At 42.0% G+C, this 24,753-nt stretch overlaps 1 protein-coding gene across 1 annotated transcript in view; it reads left to right on the forward strand.

The window, feature by feature from the left end:
- The window catches only part of adcy1a (adenylate cyclase 1a), a 56,291-nt gene that overhangs the window by 22,502 nt on the left and 9,036 nt on the right, over window positions 1–24,753 (forward strand). Inside the window, exons 5-15 of the mRNA XM_079574616.1 lie at window positions 3,863–3,990; window positions 6,543–6,701; window positions 8,799–8,940; window positions 10,003–10,158; window positions 17,929–18,123; window positions 20,208–20,305; window positions 20,451–20,535; window positions 21,345–21,434; window positions 22,474–22,754; window positions 22,826–22,952; window positions 23,917–24,033. Of these exons, the coding sequence (XP_079430742.1) occupies window positions 3,863–3,990; window positions 6,543–6,701; window positions 8,799–8,940; window positions 10,003–10,158; window positions 17,929–18,123; window positions 20,208–20,305; window positions 20,451–20,535; window positions 21,345–21,434; window positions 22,474–22,754; window positions 22,826–22,952; window positions 23,917–24,033 (1,578 nt within the window). The remainder of the gene's footprint in view (window positions 1–3,862; window positions 3,991–6,542; window positions 6,702–8,798; window positions 8,941–10,002; window positions 10,159–17,928; window positions 18,124–20,207; window positions 20,306–20,450; window positions 20,536–21,344; window positions 21,435–22,473; window positions 22,755–22,825; window positions 22,953–23,916; window positions 24,034–24,753) is intronic.

Consider the following 24,753-nt stretch of genomic DNA (forward strand, 5'->3'; position numbering starts at 1 on the left):
GTTATTTTTATGGATAGACACATCCTATGGTAATGGTGGGTATTTGTTAACCATGTGAATGATCTGATATTATATTTCTCTCATCCTTGGTTGTGAAGCGGGGGAGGAGGGGTGGGAAGGGAGGGCAAGGAGTTCAGCTTCCCGATGGCCTTGAGTATGAAACTGTTCTCCAGTCGACTGGAACTGACCCATAGATTCCGCAGTCTCCTCCCTGAAGGCATTACCTTGAAGAGACTGGGTGATGGGTGCGAAGGGTCCCTGGCGTTTTGATGGTTTTGCGGGTGAGACGGGTGGAGTACATCTCCTTAATAGAGGGGAGAGAGGCTCCGCAGGTCTTCTCCGCTGCTCTCACGATGCACTAGAGGCTCCTTCGGCAGTGCTGGAGCCGTGCCACACAGTGATGGAGCTGATCAGGATGCTCTCTATAGTCCCTCTGTAGAAGTTGCACCTAACAGAGGCTCGGACTCTGGCTCTTCTTAACTTGCGGAGAAAGTAGAGATGCTGATTACTTTTCTTGACTAGTGATGTAGTTTGCATGGTCCAGGAGAGCCAGTACGCCAGGCGCCGTAACAGTTAAGAACCACTGTAATAGACAATAAAGTTACTTAAATTCATAAATAAATCATCCTGTTGTAGGCCATAGATCTTCATCAAACATGGATAATACCACCATTAATACTGAGACTTATGCACTAACGCGTGAATACTGTTCAATTCCATCCAGGCGACCGTCGTAAGTATCTTCTCAGTAAAACTGAAGCTATTCTCAGTAAAACTGTAAGACTGTTTTCGAACAACACTTTATACATAATACATCCCCATACAAGCGGAATTATTATACCAACATAATTGCACTCTGTGTAACTTGCTAATTGCAGTTTCGATCCAGTTGGGATAAGTTTTGCAGCCTTTGCCTGTGAAGGAAAATATAGTTGTCAGCCAGTGCATGATTGAGCAATGGTCGGGCGCGATTGCTTTACAGTTCTGTTAGTCACCCTTCAGTGGCGGGGCATGGGGCATAAGTGTAATGAATACATAATTGATGAGTATAATGAATAAAAGAGTGACTCATGATAAAGGGCACTGGGGCTAATGGCGGCTCATGACAGCACTGTAAACAAAAGCACAACATGGAAAGTTATTCAGCCACCACCAGCAAGTCTATGCTCGGCTAGAGACATTAATCGCCGTCAAATCCAATTATTTCTTTTTATGTTTTTGCAATTTTCAAATCCTAGAGGCTGGAAATGTTTTAGTATTATCGTAACATCCTCCTCCAACTACAAAAATGAGTCTCCTGGTCTTTTTGAGACTGTGGTTCAACTGGAAATCAGATAAATCACACATTACAAGCTTTGTGCCTCCAATGTTTTAGATTTGTCTTCCAAAATCATGTTAACCAGCATCTTTTTGTCTTGAAATTTACCACACTGCTGCCAGAGACATTCTCACGTGCTCTTTTATTTCTCTCCTTCCTTCCACATTCTAGTGCAGTTGTGATTCTCATCCGCTTTCGGAATTCTCATATCCTCCTACATCCGAATTTTTCTGCTTCCATGAGCGGGAAACCAAGGCCCCTCATCCCCACCCCCCCCACTCTCATCTGCCGACTGCTTCCTACCCTGCAGTTGTCATGTGTGTGTGTGTGTGCGTCTGTCTCTCAAAGGCTGCCTGCAGGGGAAGCTTTGTTGACTCTACCAATACAATATTTGATCAGCACGTGTCATCCTGCACTAACTGGTTCTCCCCATGCAGTCGTTAAGCTCTTATATACCGGGCTGTGTGCATCGGTCATCTCGGTGTGGGCAGTTTTGCACGTGTTTGCATTGCATTTGTGCTGGGATCACCATCTTTGAGTTTGTGCACCGTGCACGCAGTGACAAATAGCTGATCTGTCAGAGAAGGTGTGGGCGGGATTCTACTTCAACGGCGTGTCGGAGCAATTAGAGCTGGCCCCAGCAAGAAGCGCACACTGCTGCACACACATCAGCGCGGACTCACCGCTCCGGTAACAAGGGCAGCTGTACACAAGTACTGTGGCGCAAATAAACCTCCCGCACCTGACTTATTTTCTTGTTGTAGAGTAAGTTTTATGCTTATTAATACAGTTAAGTTCAGTGTAGTTTTCTGATTTGATTGAGGCCTGGCGGAGCTTGACAGTCAAAGATTTAACCTCTCATCCCCCGCCTTAACAAAGCACATTTTCTGTGGCATTACCCAAATAAAAACTTCTTGGAAAAAACATCAAAATGACGACAAAAACAAGGATGAAAACGCAACAAAAACGATTTAAAAAAGTGATGAAAAAGTGATAAAAATGTGACGAAACCGCAAAAAAGTGACGACAACACGGCAAAAACGCAATGAAAAAGATCCACAAATGAGGCACTGGCCTATAGGCTGTAGGAAGCTTTTAGATTTGAGTACAGCCGAACTGGAGAAAATGTGCTCAGCGTTAAAGGAATAGTTTACCGTTTTTCCGTGTTCTTACCTCCATATGTTCTTACCTGAGCTTAGACGAGTTGATACGTACCTGTATAGTCTTTGTGTGTGCCCGTTGACTTCAAACAACATCTTTGGTCTTTTTGAGTCACTGAGGGCACGCACAAAGACCAGACAGTTGTGCATCAACTCGTCTAAGCTCAGGTAAGAACATATCTCAGAATGGAAAAACGGTGAACTATTCCTTTAACCGGATTAAGAGGTTAATGTTGTCATGCTTGGTGTGGAAGGCTTGAGAACCACTGCCATAGAGGATATTGTTAATGTGTGAGACAAACAAACTTCCAATGAATTAGTCAATCTCGAACCTCGAGTTTGTGTGTCAATACGAGCGATTGCTGTCATTGTTTACTTCTGCAATTTTCGCTGGATGTTTTGGTGAATGGTAGGCAACAGCTGATGCAACCAGGTCTCTAACTCGGTTTTATGAAATGATAGATCTGCTACAGCGCAAGAGAAGCAATGCCCTGTTTATGGACATTGTTTTTGCCGATCATAGGATTTTTATCACATTTTTATAAAATGTGAAAATGTAAAATGCCTACCGCGGCCAACGGATGTGACGACATTGCGATCGCTCGTATTAAATGCCAAGGCATTCCACCCTCGGTCACTTTGGTCTCACAAAACTGTAAAGCTCCATATAATAAGTACACGTAGCATGTTAGGACCACGATTAACGATTTAACTTCCACTACCTCCATTCTTTGACAATGAGAGGAAAATGGGTTCAGAATCTTTACCAAATCCTGCGGCTGCGCTGGTGTTTTGTTGCTTTGGTGCTTGGACGGTTTGTGTGAAGTTTGTTTTTTTAAGCTGTAAAAGGGCCACATTGACATTTGTAGTTTTCAATAAAAGGAGCAAACGCAGAGTTGAAGTCGCAGTCAGAGCAGATTGAGGATCAAGACACTTCTCCGTACTCCTTGTCATTATGAGTGTGTGCTTGAGGCTGGAGAGGCTAGAGTGGCGGCTGCAGTAATGAGCGCAAAAGTAGTTTACTCCACATGGGGCACTGCGGTAAATAAATAAAACACATGCAAAATCATTAATAAATGAGTCTAGCGCACCTATTCCCTTTTCCTTTACCGACGTATTGTGAATGTGTCACTGATGATAGAACCTTTGAGCTGTAACTTGAGAAATAGCAAATATTAGTCTACTTTACTTCACTTTGAGCCTTTATTCAAATCCAGGTGAATCCCTGTGTATCTACATTACAGTACAGCATAAGTAAATACTGTATGTAGTAGTCATCATGAAGAAAACTGGAGATAACGTGTTTGACTGGACTTATCCATAACTTATACTCTTCTCTGTTATTTTCTGGTTGAAGCTTTATTTCATGCGCTCTTTCTTTCAGGAAAACCACTGCAGGAGAATCAAGATCCTCGGAGACTGTTACTACTGTGTGTCAGGACTGACCCAGCCCAAAGCTGACCACGCTCACTGCTGCGTGGAGATGGGCCTGGACATGATCGACACCATTGCGTAAGTCACACGGCGCGTGCTTTACGGAATTCTCGGAGGAAATCACAGCAGCCGCATTGGCTCCGTCTCTTCCTCCAGGCATACGGTACTTTCATTGTGTCCTTTGGCACTTCACCCCCGACCTTGCCTACGAACGTGGTGCGTGATTGAGCGATTGGTAATTGTTGTCGGCATACTGGCAAGGGCAGACAGGTTTCCGTCCGGGCTGTGCAGGTGGGTTTTGTGTGGATCTTGAAGGTTGTTCTGGTGTCTTGTGTCTGGGTGGGTTTCCTCCGGTTGCTCCAGTTTTTCCTTGTCAACCTCAAAATTGCACAATATCTGTCCTAGGTACTCATGACCAAACCAAGCTCTACATCTGGAGACAGATTCCAGGGTATGGCAGCTTGGTTGCCTAATCTTGACAGGAGAAGCAGAGTGCTAGTTTCTAGTTTACTGGGACAATAAAGTACTCCTCAGCCTTTTCCTGTTTTTTTTGTTTTGTTATTCATGCAGTCCTCATATTTGAAGAGTTTAGTGGTACTAGGCTATTGCTAGGCTGGCGCATGTCTATGGTAACTAGTAGCCTGCATTAAAAACCTCTTCAAAATCATTGGGCCGTCCTCCAAACGTTGCCATATCTGATTTGTAGAAAGCTCCTTTGTGAATTCCACGTGTAGTAATTCCGGCCACAGGTAAACAAACGAACGTAGAACCGGTAACCTACCAGATCAATCCGCCGCTGCCTAGCTTGCAACCAGGAAGCTGATGCTGCTCAAATGTAAGTTATTTTAAATGCAAGATGGTTATATTTCAAAAATTATTCAGTCAACACAGACATTTATATAGGTAGTCTGGTGTTATAAGTGATTTGCCTCAGGTGCCCTGTGCTTGGGTCAGACTGTTTTTAATGCAGGCTACTAGTTACCATAGCAATGCACTAGCTTAGCACTAGCCTGGCATCACTAAACTCTTCAAATATAAGGACTGCATCAGTAAAAAAAAAATATATATATATCTCCAGAAATCAACAACACTCTGGATAACTAGGAAATGAGGCACTATGTCAAAAATCCTGAAATCTCCCTTAAACCTCTGCCTTAAAGAGCGCATTTTCTCCAATTCAGTTTTACCCAAAGTCTAAAAGTTTCTCGATCAGCCTCTAGGCAAGTGTAACACCTCATTTGAAAGCTAAGACCTACACAACACTTTGTAACTTTTCATCACTTTTTTTATCGCTCTTTTGTGGCTCTTCTTTTGCATTTTCATCACTTTTTCATAATGTTTTTTTTCCGCTTGATTATTTTGTTTTTGTCACTCTTTTGTTGCGTTTTCATCCTCGTTTCTGTTTCTATTCTGATGCTGTTTTCAAGAAGCTTTAAGATTTGGGTAAAGCCAAACTGGAGATAATGTGCTCGGTTTCCGGCGGGGGTTAAGAGGTTAATGTATGATATTGACTGTGTTGAAGAGGCAGATGAGAGGCAGATTTGCTCACCACTATGTCAGGTCCTTTTGTTATGAAGAAATACAACACTATACCCTGTCTGATATTAGGAGTACCAACCCAAAACCACCAAAAGCATACTGTTATCATGTCTTTACTTGATTGCCAATTTAGACGTGCTTTACCCTGATCACGACGTTCCCGCTCCAGCTGCTTTTGCACACACAGTTCTATTTCCCCTAGACTTGCCTCAGTCAGTTGTGTGGAGCAGGAGACTGTCATGTTGCCCTGTCTGTGAGGATGGATGCCACAGGAAGGGCCCTTTATCTCGGAGGACAGGTGCTGCTCGCCGAGACGCGTCCTGTCTGCAGGCTGATGGCGCGGCTCATATCTTCTCACATGTCCCATGAACTCAAAGTACTGTGTGTACGTATGTATATCATCCACCACATCCTTGACACCTCTGGCCGTGACTGCCCCGAGAAGTGGCTGACCTCCCGCTAAGGCCACAACGGTTACAATTAACTGGAAATAAAATGATGGCAAATGTCCTGTTTTATCGTCTGCACACGGTGCTGTGGAGGTGTTTGTGCCAAGGGCAGTCATATTTTTTTCTTTGTCTTTTATGACCTCAGACATGAGAATAATGTTAAAATCAAATGGTTGATGACGCTGGTAACAATTGTAATGTTGAGTTATTCACAAAAACGTTTTACATGATGCAAAAGTTTACATTACATTTTTTGTTTTGTTTGTGAAATGCACTCTCTCCCTCAAAATCCCAGTACATGTTCTGAATCAAGTCCTAAAACGCAGTGACTTGTTTCTGGAGGTTCTTAGCTTTCAAATGAAGGATGGCATGGTCAAAACAGTCAAAACTGGAATCGTGTCTTCACATGCAGCAATATAGTATGCAAGTAAACTTCAACACATCGTTCTTGTTTTCTACATGATTTTAGGTTGATGCATGCAAGAATCCTCACACTTATTTCCTGCCCTGGTTTCACATTTGCAAAAGTAGTGGGTCGAATGTATTTCACTGAGAACAGCCTCCACATAGCCATGTTTTTTTCCTCAGCCGATGACACTTTGTTTTGCCCGTGTTTGAGTGTGTCCTCTGTGCCCCCTGCAGCTCGGTGGTCGAGGCCACAGAGGTGGACCTGAACATGCGGGTGGGGCTGCACACTGGCCGGGTGCTGTGCGGCGTGCTGGGCCTGAGGAAGTGGCAGTATGACGTCTGGTCAAACGATGTCACACTCGCAAATGTGATGGAGGCCGGAGGGCTGCCCGGGTCAGTCCTGACTCTCGCACATGCACAACAACACACGGAACACGCAATGTAACACACACAGCGCGCACAGGCATCCACTATACAGGCTTGTGTGATTGTGATTGGGCTCAGACGCTATATTTATCTTATGTTAAAGTTTTTTCAACCGACAGCAGTTGTGCCACCATTGGTGAAGTTGCCACTGATTTTTATGGTAAAATTATAGAAACTTTTGTTAGAACTTTTTTTTTCTGTCTTCTTTGGATAAATGTGTTTGTGTGTGTGTGTGTGTGTGTGTGTGTGTGTGTGTGTGTGTGTGTGTGTGTGTGTGTGTGTGTGTGTGTGTGTGTGTGTGTGTGTGTGTGTGTGTGTGTAGCACGGTCCTACTCAGCATTGTGCACATTGTCAATAGCTCTTTTGTTATTCGTCATGTGCTATATCTGCTTTTTATAGGCCAAAGAGTATTTTATTATGTGTTACACTTGCACATCACACTCATTCAAATGGAATGAAAATGTTAACAGTGCAGTTTACATTACCCATTTCTATTTACTCACAATAGGGTTTTTTCAAATGTTGAAATAAATCTGCCTGCTCAAGATCATGAAATTACCTTTTTTTTTTTTTTTCATTCAGTTTAAGATGCGCTTTTGACTATTTCCATCTTGGGCGACAAAGCTGTATTTAAATGCATGTACAGTAAGAGACTAATTTGCACTGAAAAACCATGAAATGAGGCCAACCCATGAGCCCAATTCCAGCTTGTTCGAGTGAAGCGGCGAGATTTTAAGACGTGCTCACAGATTAAACAAGTCGTGAGGATTCTTCTTTTTTTCTTCTTCTTTGAGGAATTTTGAGAAGGCTAAAGGACTGTTAGGCTGATAAAAATAATGAGTTGGATAATAACCGTTGACTTAAGTGCATACAGTTTCTCTGCATCTTGCACTACGCCTGCAAGCCGGGGGATGTACAGTGTAGAGCTGAATATCTCAAAGCCGTCCAACTCATTTAGCAATTTTTTTTTTCAAAGTTTTATAGTCTCACTTTAGCAACATTACATGATCAAAGAATGAGGTCAGCTGACTGCCTGACTGTTCTGAATGACCAGGTTATTCTATCAGTGTTTTTTTTTTTTCATGGCACGGGATCATAATGCTTGGAAGAACGCCTTAACCCCCGCCTTAACCAAGCACATTTCAGCTTTAGATCTACAAAACATGGTCTCAGATTTTTTCTCACGTTGTTGTCACTTTTTTATGTTTTTGTTGCTTAGATTTTTTCATCGCCTGCTTTTTTTGCATCACTTTTTTGCCGCTGTTTTGCTGCGTTTTTGACGCTTTTTGTTGCCTTTTCATCACTTTTTCATCAGTTTTTGGTTGCCTGTTTTGCCGCGTTTTTGATGCTTTTTTGTTGCTTTTTTTGTTGCTTTTTTGTTGCTTTGTCATCACTTTTTCATGACTATTTGGTTGCCTGTTTTTTCCGCGTTTTCAATGCTTTTTTGTTGCTTTTTCACTGCTATTCTATTGACTGTTTTTCTGCGTTTTTTGCTGCTTTTTTGTTGCCTTTTCATCACTTTTTCATCAGTTTTTGGTTGCCTGTTTTGCTGCGTTTTTGACGCTTTTTGTTGCTTTTTTGTTGCTTTTTCATCACTTTTTCATCACTTTTTCATCACTTTTTGGTTGCCTGTTTTTTCCGCGTTTTCAATGCTTTTTTGTTGCTTTTTTGTTGCTTTTTCATCACTTTTTCATCACTTTTTCATCACTTTTTGGTTGCCTGTTTTTTCCGTGTTTTCAACGCTTTTTTGTTGCTTTTTCACTGCTATTCTCTTGCCTGTTTTGCCGCGTGTTTGCTGCTTTTTTGTTGCTTTTTCATCACTTTTTCATCAGTTTTTGGTCGCCTGTTTTGCTGCGTTTTTTGGCGCTTTTTGGTTGCTTTTTTGCTGCGTTTTCATCCTTACTTACATCTCGTTGTTCTTGCTATTGTGAACCTTTTTTTCAAGAAGCTTTTAGATTTGGGTAAAGTTACACTGGAGAATATGTGCTGGGTTAAGGCGCGGGGTCAGGCTCTAATTGTGGCCCGGCAGTAACTTAGCATCTGTACTTTACATTTCACTCTCAGGAAGGTACACATTACCAGGACCACATTGGAGTGTCTGAACGGAGACTACGAGGTGGAACCGGGCTTTGGCCACGAGAGACACGCCTTCCTCCAGAAGCATCACATCGAGACGTTTTTCATCGTGCCATCTCATCGACGCAAGGTATGACATGTTTTCCGTGACGGACGGCCGCTGTCAAAGTGTCGGTTTTGTAATAGTTAATCCTCTGGCCTTGTGTTAAGCTCACACACACACACACACACACACACACACACGCACACACACGCACGCACACGGAGAAGCCAGTATTTCACAGTAACTTGACATGTGCACAGGAGCAACTCACGACTCCTTCACCACAATGACTGCTGCGTTCCAGGTTCCTCATATGTAGCAAAATAAAAAGAAATAAATCCAAACCAGAAGCTTATTTTTCATCCCACGAATGAGGTGAATCGGCAAAGTGCTTTAAAATTCAGTCTTTCATCTTAAAAAATGTCACGTCATCCTTTTCTCTACCTCATTTACAGAGTTTGTGGGGAATTTGTTCTCAGGAGAATTAACTGGTAGACTTAAGATAAATGAAGGTCGCAGAGATGAGTTTAAAGTTTAATGGATTAAGTTTTGGGGAAAGGACGGCGCAGTCTTTTGATGTGAAGTTTTAGAATCCTCTTATCCTTTTATCACGCTGACCTGTCAAAATACAGGTAGTGGGAGATGTAGAAAAGTCTCGTGCAATGACTTGAAGCCATACAGTGTCATATTTTACCCAGAAAAGATATATAGTAAAGCACATTCAATTCATTTTGGGTTATTTCATTGGTGAAAATGATCTGTCTATATCTCGAAAAGGCTGCCATTGCTTGCATTTGCTTTATTTTGATAATTCATTGCAAAAACAGCATTTGTTTTACACCATGAATGTTCCGCAATGTGGCTTTAAGCCCCCCCCCACACCTTCAACATGGTGTTCAACATGGATCATAGAGAAACAAAAAGTTTGTCAAACACAGCCAAACAAACCCCATTTGCTAACTGCTTAGCTTAAATAAAGCATGTAATTTATTGTTTATTGTTTATCTTGTTTAGACATGTCTTACATATTTTTTCTGTTCTCTCTTGACCTAGACCTGCTGGTACTTGGAAGGTCAATGTTCTGTGAGGTGGTTCTCGACGTCTTGTGCTCTCCATATCAAGCTCAACACTGTACTGTGCTTGTTTCAGATCTTCCCTGGAATAATTCTATCCGACATCAAGCCAGCCAAGAGGATGAAATTCAAGACGGTGTGCTACCTACTCGTGCAGCTGATGCACTGCAGGAAGATGTTTAAGGCCGAGATCCCCTTCTCCAATGTCATGACCTGCGAGGATGATGACAAGGTAAGCCCCACAAGCATCCACGCACAGCTGGTTTACACGGCGCTTCACTTTCCTGTGTCGACGGTGCCGAATCACACTCTTTGTGAGCATAATGAGTATATCCTCATTGCCAAGTTCAAGTGTTCTCGATTTTATTGATGTAATGGTTTTAATTTGCTCTGCATCTGAAGGAAAAAATATACTTACATCCACACAGTCACTGTACTCGTATATAGTAGTGTTGTTGAATGACTAAAGTAATTCATAGTATTAGTTTAGGGCAAAATAAAGTGGGGGATTATGCTAAATCGACTTTTTAGAGCGCTACCTTGTTACACAGTTGTTTTCTCCTCAAAAATATACCCCTGTCTCCAGCTGCTAGAGCATCTTTGAGTAATCTTTGGATCTTCTACTCAAGTGGTTATTCTTAGCATCAATACGACAGCTCCCAAAATGCTCCTCCTGAGGTATTTATTAAGTAATTATTTTCTTAATCTCTTATCTATAATCTCAACCGCTAACCTGAGCCGAGCATATTTTGTCCAGTTTGGTAATACCAAAATCTAAAAGCTCCTTGAAAAAAGCTTAAAAATAGTGATGAAAACGTGACAAAAGAGCAACAAAAAATGATGTGATCAGTTCAGTAGGCCTTAGCTTTAAAATGAGGCGTTACACTGGCCAGTAGGTTGTAAACTCTCCAGTCGAGAAGCTTTTAAATTTGGGTAGTGCCGGGAGGTAAGAGGTTAACTCTCAAGTTCTTGCTGGAGTTAATCCTCTCATCGCGAAGTGAAAACTGTCGCCATGGTTTCACTGAAGCCACGCGTGCTGCTGTACAGACAACGTTTTACTTTTCTTTCTTTTTTATTTACTTCTTAAAACAGCTGCGCAGCGAAGGGGAGAAAGAGAAGGCGGGTGTTAAGGGCTTCTGGACATGAAACTACTGCATACTTTGTTCACAATGGCATTTTCTAACAAATGAAGTGGAAGATGTGATAAAGATGTGTTTGAGATTATTACCAAATACCTGCAAAAGGCACAATACCTCCTCTCTGATCAAAGTTCAATCAAAATTATCATTTGAGTCTACATAATCGGTCATCTGCAAACAGCAAGATATCCTGCTTCCATTCGCCTTCTATATTGCTGTAGCTGTTCATATTCAGTCATCTCTACACTGGACATTTTTGGATATTTTACCAATAAGTGTCCTGCCCTGATTGGTGCTGTCTCCCAAATAAAATGTATTTATCCGAGCCGCAACTATTATTGTTACGATTAACGGTTTGGTTAATTTACTAATGAAGACTAGGAAAGGATTAAAACCTAAGATATTTCGATTAGAAACATTGCTAGCTGCAGAAGGGTAAGGTGTTTACTTTCGTGTCTGGACTTCAGATTAAAAGTCCAGTCTTCATAACAAAACTACTCCATATATACTTACAGTCACAGATTATCACAGTATAATCCGTATCTTTAGATGACTATCATAAGCACTACTGTATGAATGCATTACTGGTTTTAAAAGTAAGCCAGTGGGATAGATATTATGAGGCAGCGGTGACGTAAATCCACCTCTAGTTCATCCGTGTGTGTGTATCATGCTTTTTCTCCATGTGCCAGAGCCGGGCTTGTTGTCTGTTGGCTGGATGGGTTTACGTTCCGCTTCTCAAGCTGTGGTGACGCCGCGTTGAGTCAGAGCGCCGCCGGTTGGTTCGCGCGCCCTCTCCTTCCCCCTGCCGCTCGGTGATTGGTGGCGGCACTGTCGGCTCTGGCTGTCAGAAATAGGTTACTAGCTTGTAATCCAGGCGCGGTCAAGCATTAGCGCTGCGTAGTTTCTGATGAGGTAGCGCCAGGGTTGGTGATCGCACCGCGGCCGGTTAACATCTGGCCTAATAGCATTACAGCATTGTTGCCCGATTATGTCAGTGGCCAACTTCAAGCATTGTGTCACATGTTGTAATACACTTCCATAATAGAATTAAGCGGCGTCGCCAAAAGGTCGCGTCCGGCCTCTTTTTACAAACAAGGAATTAGCCGCGTGTGCTTTTGTAATGGGTATTTTTGTCATGTGCATAAATACAACCTAATCCGTATGTTATGTTAATATTTGTGCAAAACAGAGCCGTGCCCTGCAGTGATTTGCAACTAGCAGACTGAAGAAATATGCGAACAGCCATCTGGGACTTAATTGGTTTGCTTTTAGTTTGACATAACAAGCGAAGTGCAGGCTGGGAAGGAGTGCTCAGAAATGTGTGTCTGTAAATGTCTTGTCAATTCAAAATAAGTTAGAAGTGTCAAGGCAAATATTTAATCAAGTAGAAAAATGCTACTGCTACTCAACTACTATGACAACAGCAAATTATTTTTTACCACTACTAGTAGTACTTGTTACTAGTCGTATTTTCGCTAATGTGTTAAAATAGCTCAGTTAAAAGGTTTTTGAGATTTTCTCCGCTATATCAAAAATACTTTTGTAGGAGTTTGTTTATGACACAAAATATAGGACGTTAATAGTGTTAATCTAGTTTAAATTGATGGCTTAAAGCAGTACTAAGTAACATGTTTACCTTAATAAATCCTTTTCGTGGTCCCTGTGGGGGTAATACAAGTGTTTATGGGATGATTGGAGGGTCTTTCATCTCCCCCTGGGGTCTCTGACCAGAAAACCATGTTTGCAACTTGACTGCCACCGGACCGGAGCAAGCAATACACACTAATGGAATCACGAAGAAGAAGCCAACATGCTAACGGGCAAAGCTAACTGCGGGCTAACGTCACTTTAAACAGTATTTACAGCCAGGGTTGAGTGAAAAAAAAGATTTCCATTGTATAATTGGATGCACAGTAACCCTCTGTCCCTTCGCCTTTTCTGTCAGCGTAGTATTTACTCTCCAAGACAATTAATAAGTTAAAAAATAGTAACTTGCTACTACACCTGCAGTTGCGCTTATGGCCTCTAGGGGGAAGAGTTACTTAGTACTGCTTTAATCAATCAGGGGCTAGATGCAAATTAGTCATTTTATACTCACTACTGCCACCTCAGGTCACATTTAGGGGGATGAACATACTTAGTTTTAACATTTTTAAACTCTGTATAGTCCCTTTAATACCAATCTCCCTCTAAAGTAACTACTAAACATAATCATACAGCCCCCCCTGCTGTCACAGTTCAACACTGACACATTTAGAAGCTTCATACACAGAATATTTTCTCTCGTTCTCCGTTTAAATGAACGGGCTTCGCGCTTGACCGGAAGTGGCAGTACAACGGAAGTGCCGACAAAGCAAAAAGTGGCAAAAGTGGGTGGGGCGGAATAAGGTGAATAGACAGTTCTACAATTTGGCCGAAAATATCAATGGTGCATGCTGGCATCGGCCAATCAAAATACACCATAATTGTTTGGTAGTTTAGTTTAGTTTATTGAATGGACAGTGTGCAGTTACATTAAAAAGATGGGTGCACCAGATTTAGCACTATGCTAATTTCCATCTGTCGACCGATATTTCTTTATATTACTATGATAGAATTCTTTACTATAATAATAAATGCTTAACTTTAGGCTATTTGAGAGATTAAAAAAAAACAAACCTCAAATTATATTACTTAAAATATCGCCCTTTATATCGGCTATTGGCCATGCCAATCCCCTTCATATCGGTATCGGTACCTGAAAATCCATATCAGTCGGGCCCTATACTTAATGCATTTGATTACTTCAAAAAGTGACTTTTATATTTGTTAGTTCAAACACATTATTTGTCAGTCTCTTATCAACTGTTAAGTTAATAAAAATACTTCTGAATTTGCAACATCTATTCTTACTAGGGTGACCAGAAATTACCCGGGACAGTCCTAGTTTTCAGCCCTTTGTCCCATGTCCCAGTAGATTTCTCCAAAATCATTGATTTGTCCCAGTTTTACACAAGCTCTGTCCCAGTTGCAGGACTTGCTACCGTTAAACGACACCAGTATGGTGTCAAGAAAAAAAGTTTAGGTTCTCTTGATATCGAGAAAATAAAAGTATCAAAAGCAGGTACCGACAAAAGATTTTATCTTTAGACCAAGTTTTGACGCTGTTGGTCCAGGGACAGCTGTAAAGGAAATGACTTGGTTGTTTCAGCTCAAATAAATGATTCAGATTCAGAAAACTTTACTGATTGCAAAGAGCAATTCATTTGAACAATAAACAAATACATCACAAACAGTCACAGTGTGTCACTCCCAACAATTCAGACAAGAGTAGAGGCTCAAGAAAACAATAGGAAGTCCATGACAGTTAAAATAGAGCACATTTCAAAAGGTTTATGTTAACTTAATAAACACACTCCCTTCAGAATTCAACAGTTCAGTGACAGAGGGGACGAAAGAGTTGGAGAAACGATACGTTTTCCAAGGTGTACATAAAAACTACGTCCTGAAGGCATGACCCAAGATACATTTAGCCTTCTTTAGCGACTGCTCCTTCCATAGACACTGTAGGTCTCTTTGTTTAACTCCAATGAGTTTAGAGCAAATATTGACAATGTTTTGCAGTTTGTGGATGAAAAAAGTCAAAATTTGCCTCTCCCCCCACAAACTCCCATCGTGTCCCAGTTTTCAATGTGGAAAATCTGGTCACCCTAAATCTTACGCAAGTCAAAATAGTACATTGCTGCAGTGAGCGTTTAGGAATCGTTTTAATAATCGTTTTAATAATCGTTTTAATAATCGTTTTAATAATCGTTTTAATAATCGTTTTAATCGTTTTTTGGCCAGTAACGCCGAAATGTTTATGGGGTTAATATTGTTTTGATAATTGACTTATCGTCGCTGCTCTAAGACTTGTTGTGGGTAGATCATTTTGACTTAATCGCTACAACAACAGCAAAAAAAATAAAATAACCTTCGCCGCGGGAGGGTGGAACGATCTCCCCGCGGTGCCATTCTTGTCGCAAACGGCTTCCCAATTTGAAGGGCTGAATGTAAGATGAAGCTAGCTGTTCAGCTCACTGAGGAAGCTGCGTGGGAACAGAATCATATCACCATCTCCCCCTGCACCTCCAGGGAGAGTGTATGATGGAGTGAGAGGAGAGCTGCTGCGTTTTAATTGACATAAGCAGCAACAGATGCAAATTTAGACTACATTTCATCTGCTATTTTTAACCTGTGCTTTTTGATGATCTTAAAATAGCTCTGACAGCTAACACTTCGAAACACTTCTTCCTCAAAGCCAATGTTTATAAATAAAATCATTTCTACACGGAGGGTTAACAAAGTGTTTTTCTTGTGGAAGTAAATCAGCCAAGCATTCGACAATGTACTCCAGAGCAGAGCTGTGATAATCCAGGTTTATTTTTAACCCAGGCCTCATTTCTCTCGTTTAGAGCAGACTATAAATACTAATTTGTTGCAAGCAGCTCGGCAGGACGCGCTCAGTGGCTAGTTACGATGTAAAAGGCAATGTAACATGCGCTAAATTGAAACAAAGGCTTTTCAGTGGAGAGGAGAATATATTATTTGTCTGACATTGTTTTTAGTTTATTGACAATTCCAGCCTAAATGGCCTTGGTACATTGTTTTCTCATGTTTTATATCTTCTGAAAATTACAAAGTGAGTGGTGTTTATAGGGCTCACAGGGGCACGGGGGCTTCTTAGCACAACTAGAAGGTCCTGGGCTCGATACTTGGGCTGGGTGGGGACTATTTTTTGTGTGGTTTGCATGTTCTCCCTGAAGGACAAGGACAAGCACAGTATTGCTAATAAAAGTAATGATGTTTGATTGTCGTACCATAATGTGTGAACAGAAAATAATTATTGATGTTCCTCAAATGGAAAACGTAAGTGACTTTTGGGAGTTATAATTGATAGTAAATTCTCCAAAAGTCTTAGCCTGGCTAACACCAGACTAAAATCACAAGTGATATTTAGTCTGGGGACCACCAATTCATTTTCTCATAGGAGAGGTGTGGTTTACGATCGTCCATAGTCGTTTATTGGGCGATACGAAGAAAAAAAAAAGTCTATCATGCGTCTGCACGTAGCCATAGCCAATCGTATCATCGTATGAGATGACGTATGACGTACCCGCTGTAAACCTTTGAGCTAAACTATTTAGAACAAGATCTTGATCGAAAAGCTTGATCGAAAAATACCATCGTGTCTGCTGCTGTCAAACTTTTTTTTTTAAATACGTAAATAAACTTCCGTATGTCGAATAGCTTCCGTATGTCGAATAGCGCGTCATTGTCTTGCCGTCCCTCCTCGCTCTGTGATTGGTTCCCAAATTTTGGCCATGGTCCCCAGGCTGTTGTGCAGTTCGAAATGATTCGAGCGCTAACAGCAGCATGGTGTTAGCCAGGTTACAAAAGCCTCTCAATTATAAATAAAGCAAAACTATACCTTTTATTTATTGCTCCTAAATGTTTTTGTGTGTCTGTATGCGGAGTAAAAACTCTGGAACAAACTGGATATACAACTCAGGCAATGCCAAACTATTTATAGACTCAAACTGTACTACAAACATCGTGTCTTGTCAAAATATATAGAGGAGGGTCTTTAAATTAAAATGGCTGTTACACTGGCTGATACTCTGTCTTAACACGTGTTTGTCGTTTCCTTACCATTGTTGGTATACGACGTATACATAACAATCTCTGAACAGAGTAACAGTAAAGGTCTATATGGTAATTACTGAATGGGAAATGGGGTGGGATTAAATAAATTCTTCTTCCCACTCCCTTTCAGGCAGAAAGGGAGTTATACTGTATTTTCCGGAGTATAAGTCGCTCTGGAGTATAAGTCGCTCCAGCTACCCTGGTGTACCGTTGACTAGCCTCTCGCGATTAACCTTTTTGTTTTCTTCATTGCTGTAAGTGTAGCCTCCGCTTTTCGCCATTCCCTCACAAGTTTCTCGCTCACTGAAAGCGCTTCTATCTGCTGCTCCATACGAATATGATATGATTTTCTTTTTAGGGGCATTTGGGTTCAGAGTAGCAGATACTGGCACACAAGCCTAGAGTGCCCTCTAGCGGCTGTCAGTATGAAAATAGCAAATGTGTGAAATTATATAATTTGATATATAAGTCACACCTGAGTATAAGTCGCACCCCCCGCCAAACTATGAAAAAGTTGCGACTTAAAATAACGGTATATTGTTGTTCATTCTACATGACATAGAAATTTAAAGGAAAAGTTGCCATTATGGTGGTAAGAAGTGGTCCCTGTAACCAGTTGCAGTTGTATTAGTGATCGGATGTGCCGTCTACCCAAGTAAACCTTTTTCTGCAATATTTTTTACAAGAAAATTGAGCATTTCCTCTGGTCCGCCGAAAAAAAAACCTCACTAAACAAACTTAGACTCTGCTTTTGCCACTGTACCTCAAAGTCGCTGTAAATACAGCCTATTAAGGTATGTCACCCACTGTTCTGTGAGCATATCACCACTAACAACAAAGAAGGAAAATATGTGGGCAGCTCCATATAAACTTTGCTTGCCTCATGTAAACTTCAAAAGCGCTGTGTGGTCACTTTTATATATCGGACAATTAGCCGTGTGTCCCCACCGCTGATCGGGCGAGTCGGGAGAAAGTTACCGTCTTTGTTGCGAGCATAATGATCCTAACTGCCTGACCAGAATTCCTCCTCCTGTTTACTGTATCTTTGCCATGTCCTTTAAGGCCATGTGACGATGAGTGTGTTCACAGCCCCACACACACACACACGGACACACTCACTCATGCGCTGGGCATCAGTTGGCTGCAGCGCGGGCCTATGCCGAGACAGATTGTGTTGTCTTTGTGCTGTCTGACAGAGAAGGGCCCTGCGGACGGCGTCAGAGAAGCTGAGGAGCCGCACGTCCTTCTCAGCCACGGCGGTGCAGCACTCCCCGGGAACGCGCGTCAACCGCTACATCGGTCGGCTCATCGAGGCGCGCCAAACCGAGTCCGGGACCTCTGACCTCAACTTCATCACGCTGTGCTACAGGAGCAGAGACAGGGAGCGGCGGGTGAGAGAGAGAGAGAGCACACTGTTCGATTGTTTTCGGTTTCTAGAATATCCTTTTCTTGCTCTGTAGGAAATAACTAAAAGGAAAATCCCCCTATGTTCTTTTGCAGAGGAGTATGCAAAATTGCTAACCACTGTTTCCCCAAAAAGTGCTGTTCATCTTGTGTATCCCCTTGTATATATCTTACACACTCTTAAGTTTAACCAAATTTTGGCATTCAGGGACCAAACGCTCAAATGTTGTGCAAAACAGGAAACATTTGGCCTCGCAAGTCAAAAGTTTTGGGTCCAACTAATCATTTTATAACTGCGAAATAAACTACTGCCAAACTCACAGCTCCATCTGAACCAGAGCCATGGTCGGTCTAAAAAAAAACCAAAACTATAAAACTCCCTCTAAACCAACACCAAGATTAAATACATGCCCGTATCACGAAAGATCTTCGCAGCCTGTGGTCACAGAGGTCACGTACAGTAGCCGACAAAAAGCTTCTGATTGTAGCCCACACATATGGCCTCCCTCATTAAACAAAAGGGAAACATGCATCGTGACTCGGTCCTCTCTCCCCTCTGTCTTCTTCTTCTTCTACTACACCCTTCCAACGCAACATTCTCTTCCTGCTCCCACGCTCCCACGCTCCCAGGCCTTGTGTCTGTGATGTGCATGTATGAGCAAGAGATATCCGCCCACCGGCTCACGAGGGGGCGCAGATAATGATTTGGGAATGTCTGCGCGGCACACGTGATATCTTCCCCCTATGCGTGCGTGGGCCGGGGCTATAAAGGAGACACATCGCCGCCAAGAGTTTGTGTGTGCGTGTGCGTGTGTGTGGTTGAGTTTGCTACAACGAGGGCTACATTAATATGTTGAAAAGTAAAAGACTGGCAGTGGACACTTATGGGAATGAAGATGTTTTGGACAAGTTTTATAGTTGACAATAGGAAATAATAATATAAGGGGACATGGAGTTGGAGGTATCTGGGCTGTAATGCACTGATTTAGACACCAATCTTTGACCAATGAATCTGCACAGAAGCAAGCAATTTAAAATATTGATCCAGCTAGTTTCCAGAAAGCATGACTCACAGTTCTTTAAAAGCAATCAGGCACATTATGACACCAACTCGAGTGGATCTAATGACGTACATATGAATATTCTTTTCTTAAGATGTAACTTTGACTGCTACTTTTACAGAAGCAATTTGCATCCGATATAGAGCGTTTGTATTTTAAGCCAGATATGTTAGATATGCCCTGAGTGTTTACTCCTTCTATCCTTTTTCTTCCACGTTATCCAGGACAGGGTTGCGGAGGCAGCAGTCTCAGCAGAGATGCGTCCACTTTTGTATCCACACACACGCATGTCTTAGGTGATTTCACGTAGGCTCCCATCCAATGGGACATGCCCAGAACACATCTCCAGGGCAGTGGTTTAAGAGATGCAACTGACTACATTCAAGAAAGATCTTTTCAATCATGACCCAAAGCCCATGGCCATAAGTGAAAGAAACGCAGATTGACTAGCAAATTGAGCTTTTTGTCCACAACAGTCCGATATAACGACTGCAGAGGCTGCTCCATCCTTCCCCCACTCTTACACAAAGCCCTGAGATACTTGATCTTACTTGTACTTGCAGGTACTCTCCACCAACCTGGAGAGGACAAACCACCTTTTTTTGGTAAAGAGCGTGGCCTCGGATTTGGAGGTGCTGATTTTCGTCCTGGTTGCTTCACACTTCACAGTTGAAAACCTATTCTGCGCACCCTGTAGAGGCTTCACCTGGAAATTCTGCCCATAAAGGAATAAACAGAGCCAGTAACAAAGGGTGGCCTTAGCCAATACGCACTGGGAACAGCTCGGACTAAAGTCTGCAAATGGTTTAATTAAAATGAACATAAGTGTAATACATTTTGGTTGGTTATAGTATCAGATAACCTTAAATGGGTTGCAGGGTCTGTTCTTCTGTGCACCCTCACTTTCCTTGGTTCTAAGTCTCAGTGAGACTGTCCTGGTCAAAACACGAAGAATAAAAAGAGTAAGAATAAAAAAGTAATGCTTGTATTGATTGGTTGTTTCTCTTTAGTATCACCAGGTTTATGACGACCATTACATCAGCGCAGTGGTGCTGTCTCTGATCCTCGCCGCTCTGTTTGGCCTTATCTATCTCCTAATGATCCCACAGTACGTACGCACAGCCTGCCTCTTCCTGCTTTAGAATTGAATCGATCTTGTCCTGGTCTAGAGAGACCATTTAAGTCAAAGTGCTGTTGACTGCAGGGAAGATGGAGGAAGGCCTCCTGACAGTGTTCTCTCCATGGCTGTGTAGGGGGGTGCTGGTGCTGCTGCTGCTCGTGCTTTGTGTCTGCTTCCATGTGACCTGTGTCATGTATCTACACCTCACCAAGATCCAGGTAAGACTTTCTAATACAGAGTTCTACAGCCCGCCCTTTCCAAGTAGCTCCCAAAAGGCTTTCTTCACTCTCATAAACCTACACAAGCTGCTGCAACATTTTGGTGAGAATAATGAATTATTAAGAGCAAACTAAAATAATTGTTTGGAGATCTCCATTCTAACTCTCGTCTTGCTGTGGCTTTCCTTTGAGGGAGATGAAGACCTGAACTCAGAGCATTTATGGGCACAGGATTGTGGCAGAAGTAGTTTTGTATAGTGGTACTAAGTGGCTAAAAGTAATTAAACTAGCAATAGTAGTACTTTTAATAATATTTATGGTGCTTATTGAAAGAAAAGTAAAGAAATAGTTTTAGTTTTAGTTTTGTTTATTGGAGTGTGATTGTGTGAATCAAAGAATACTGTTAAAAACTTAAAAAACAGTCAATTTGAAAAATGTTTAACCCAGTCCGCTTATAAATAATCAGTTAAACAATACTTAGAAACCAGCTAACTTAGAAACTAGCTAACTTACACACTTAATGACCTAACTATAACAATTAAAAAGAAAAGTGTTGTATGACATAATTAGCAATGCGAGATTACTGGAACTAAATACTCCTATCTCCACTGCCGCTTGTTCACGCTACGATGAACAGTCATCATTTGCCATAAGTGTCTCCGAGAGCAGACCTGCACATTACGAGCCAGCGCGTTTCATTTCCATCTCGTGGCTAATGATGTGTCCACAATGATGTTTGGGCGCTATATAAACAGGTGCTTCATGTGCTCACTGTAATGCCCTTCCTCTCTGCTTATTTGTGCTGACAGTGTCAACCAGGCTGCCTCACCATCCAGATCCGAACAGTCCTGTGCATTTTCCTCGTCCTGCTCACCTACTCCGCCGCCCAGGCCTGTGTGGTGAGTGACGCCCGTAAGCAGCTTCATGGGTCCACAGATGCACAGTAGATCTTTCTCCTCCATCTTTTCAATACTTTTAATACTACTAATTAATACTTTTAAGATTACTTACTGTACTTTGATTGCACCTTGCTCAATAAGAATCTACAGTAATGGTAAATCAGGGCCTAAGCAGGAATGTTTTATGGTGATAAATATATATTTTTTTTATAAGAGGTAAGGTATTAAGTTTGACTCTTTGCAACTTTAACAATTATGTAATTGTTCAAGCTTCATTAACAGTTTCATGATTAGTTTTATAACTGAGAGCACAGTTTGAACACTGACTTTCTGCCATGGAAAAGTACAGTGTCATCATTTCGTTGCTAATCCCACTGACGTTGCCAGTGTTTGACTGTGTGGAGCATTTGTTTGCAGAGAGAAGCATGACAGTGCAGCAGATGGTACTGCTGAGTCTCCAAAGAAAAAAGCATTTACTGTTCAAGTGTAAAATAGCCATTAAAATATTTTAAACTCAAATCAGGCTGAGACTCTAATGGACAATATGCTGCAGTCAATCTGTTCGCTATGAATCACACAGTCACATGTGGGACTCCTGGGTGAGGCGTAGGCCAGGACCATTAAGTTGAGTTAGAGTCGTTTTAATAATGCTGCAGTAGCATTACTGTGATTCTAACAAAAGACATTTGCAGTATGCTTATATTGCCAAATATGCATATAGTGTATACTTTATTTTTTTTACAGGATGATATTATTTATTTTACTTGTTAGAATTAATAGCTGAACAAAATTAACTTAACTGATTAACTAACAAATTGGGTACTGTCTAGAATGTGCCTGCCTTAACACTGATTGGACAAATTGTTGCCAAGGTATCAGTCACCTGCAACTATAACAACTCTAGAAGTTTGTTGTAAAAGTTACAAACAACTTCAAGGCCCAAACAGACAATAATTAAAACAGCATGCTGATATTATTGTTTTCATCCTGCTTCATGCTTTGCCCATTCCTTCTGGTTTCCACTGTGACCCTTCTCTAGGCAGGATGTGTTCCTTGGGGCCTTGTGGCGGCGGGGGCCAACTCCAGTCTCTCTGTGGAGCATGTCCCAGCAGCGTCACAAGGGATAAGGCCAGGCAACATGACAGTGGGGGGTAAAAACTGTCCCAACATGGCATACGCCCTGCTGTCCTGTGTGTCAGGCACCCTCACCATTGTGCCCTACCTACGTGTCTCCTCGCTCCTCAAGATCTTACTGCTCTTCATCCTCTCTGTCACCTACTCTGTTGTCATGGAGACCAGTGGCTACCGGCAAGCAGTGGGGTAAGCCTAGCCTGTTTGATTTCGCAAAGCCTTGTGAATCTAAATAAATCACATTGTGCTGTGTATTTCAGTGGCGGGTTTCTGCACACCCGCGGTTATGATCCAGTGTTGGCTGTGTTGTTGTTTGCTGGGGCTTTGGCTCTTCATTCTCGACAACTAGATCTCAAACTGCGGCTTGACTATCTCTGGGCTACTCAGGTATTTTTATAAGTGACATCCCTAGTCACATGTATAGCAAATTGAATGACTAGCTGTTTTCATCTTTGAATTGACACATATAGACTCATCCTCCATCATTAGGTTTTGAATGCTTCCTCTGCCACTAAAGCATATACAAACATATACAACAGGGCCAGGACTCTATTGAAAATGAGATTCTGAACTTTTGCGCTTTAATAAAGGTCAGATAAAATGAAAATTTTTAAAAAGAGTACTTGACAAAAAAAAATTGCAAAGTGGCAATTAGCCTATTCAAAGATGCCAAAGAAATGCAAAACGAAACAAGCTGTTTGCTATTTTTGTTGCCTATTGTTGGTTCGCAAGTGACACTGTTGCCATAGTAACACAGGTCTCAGGTCTAAGTTAACCTAGGCGTAAGGTGCCACAAACGTGTCAGGTGTTATTTTAGGAAACTGCCTCAGTTGCACAAACCATATCAAATACATCTATCTGTATGTTCTGACTGCTCATAAGACACACATAAACTGATAAACATTACTACTGCACAAGAATTAACACACCTTATACTTAAGCGACTAACTAAAAAAGATAACGCGCAAGTGACAATAGCATTACACTTTTGTGCCACCATGAAGCTTAAAATGTGTTGTTATTCATTTGTGATATTTTCCTGTTAACCAACTGCAGCTATTTGCACAAAACCAACGGAAACATTTGTGTGATAGACCGAGAGTATGTCTGAGTAAGACTGAATTGTTGCATTGCCAAAAATATTCTGTGCACATTTTCCTCCTGGTGTGTGATTGGTTCGCTTCTGTCACAGTGGATCATGACAATATGTATGTCTATTTTCGGGAAGACAGTGCCCCAGTGAGTGAAGCATTATCTCCCTCTAGTGATAGAGATAAGACATTACAGCGGGGGGTTTGCGGATGTACCAGCCTGACCTGTCCCCTGTGCTCTTCTCTATCTCATCCCTTAGGCGGAGGAGGAGAGAGACGACATGGAGAAGGTGAAGCTGGACAACAAACGGATCCTGTTCAACCTGCTGCCGGCGCATGTGGCCCAGCACTTCCTCATGTCCAACCCCAGAAACATGGTGAGCATAACTTTTTCCACTGCAAGATCAGGCCTGTCCAGTTGTCAGCCGACAGTGCGTCACTTGTTCACTGGGAGCAGGTCCAAACTGCACTGCTGTGGAAAATGCTGTGTTTCTGAGCTCCCTCTCTTCATTCCATCACACACGTGCTCTCTGTTCGGGTGGGCTGTTCAAGCAGGTGTAAATGCCCTGTAGGTCATTTTAACATTCCAGCTGGCATCGAAACGAAGATCAAGGCAGTTCTGAATTATGAGTGACACCTCAATGTTGCCCCCGAAACTGTGAACCAAAACTATGTAGAATGAATAAAGTAGACGCATGAGAACAAATTACAACAGTATGACAAATGGAAGCACCGTCCAAAAACCTAGAAAGACAGCCAGCTTAAAAGCATGCAATAATTGTCCATCAACTTGGCTTCATGTGCAGACTGAATAATGCATAACAAAGGTGATGAAAGAGGAATGTGAGTCAAGAAATAATTGTGGGGTGCATTTTCTATGTGAACAATGAAGCAAGGAGAAGATGACATGATCTCCAAAAAGGCATGAAGTTTCAGATGAGGCGATGGGGAGACAACGGCTCAAATGGTAGAACTCTGATTGGCAGCTGGAATCCCGGCTGCCGCAGGTACACACTGCCATTGTGTCCTTGGGCAAGACACTTCAGCCACCTTGCCTCCAGTGTCGTGCATGCATGGGTGTATGAATGAGAGTGCGG

The sequence above is a fragment of the Gobius niger genome (genome assembly GCF_951799975.1).
Source record: "Gobius niger genome assembly, chromosome: 17".
In the NCBI taxonomy this organism is placed as follows: domain Eukaryota; kingdom Metazoa; phylum Chordata; class Actinopteri; order Gobiiformes; family Gobiidae; genus Gobius; species Gobius niger.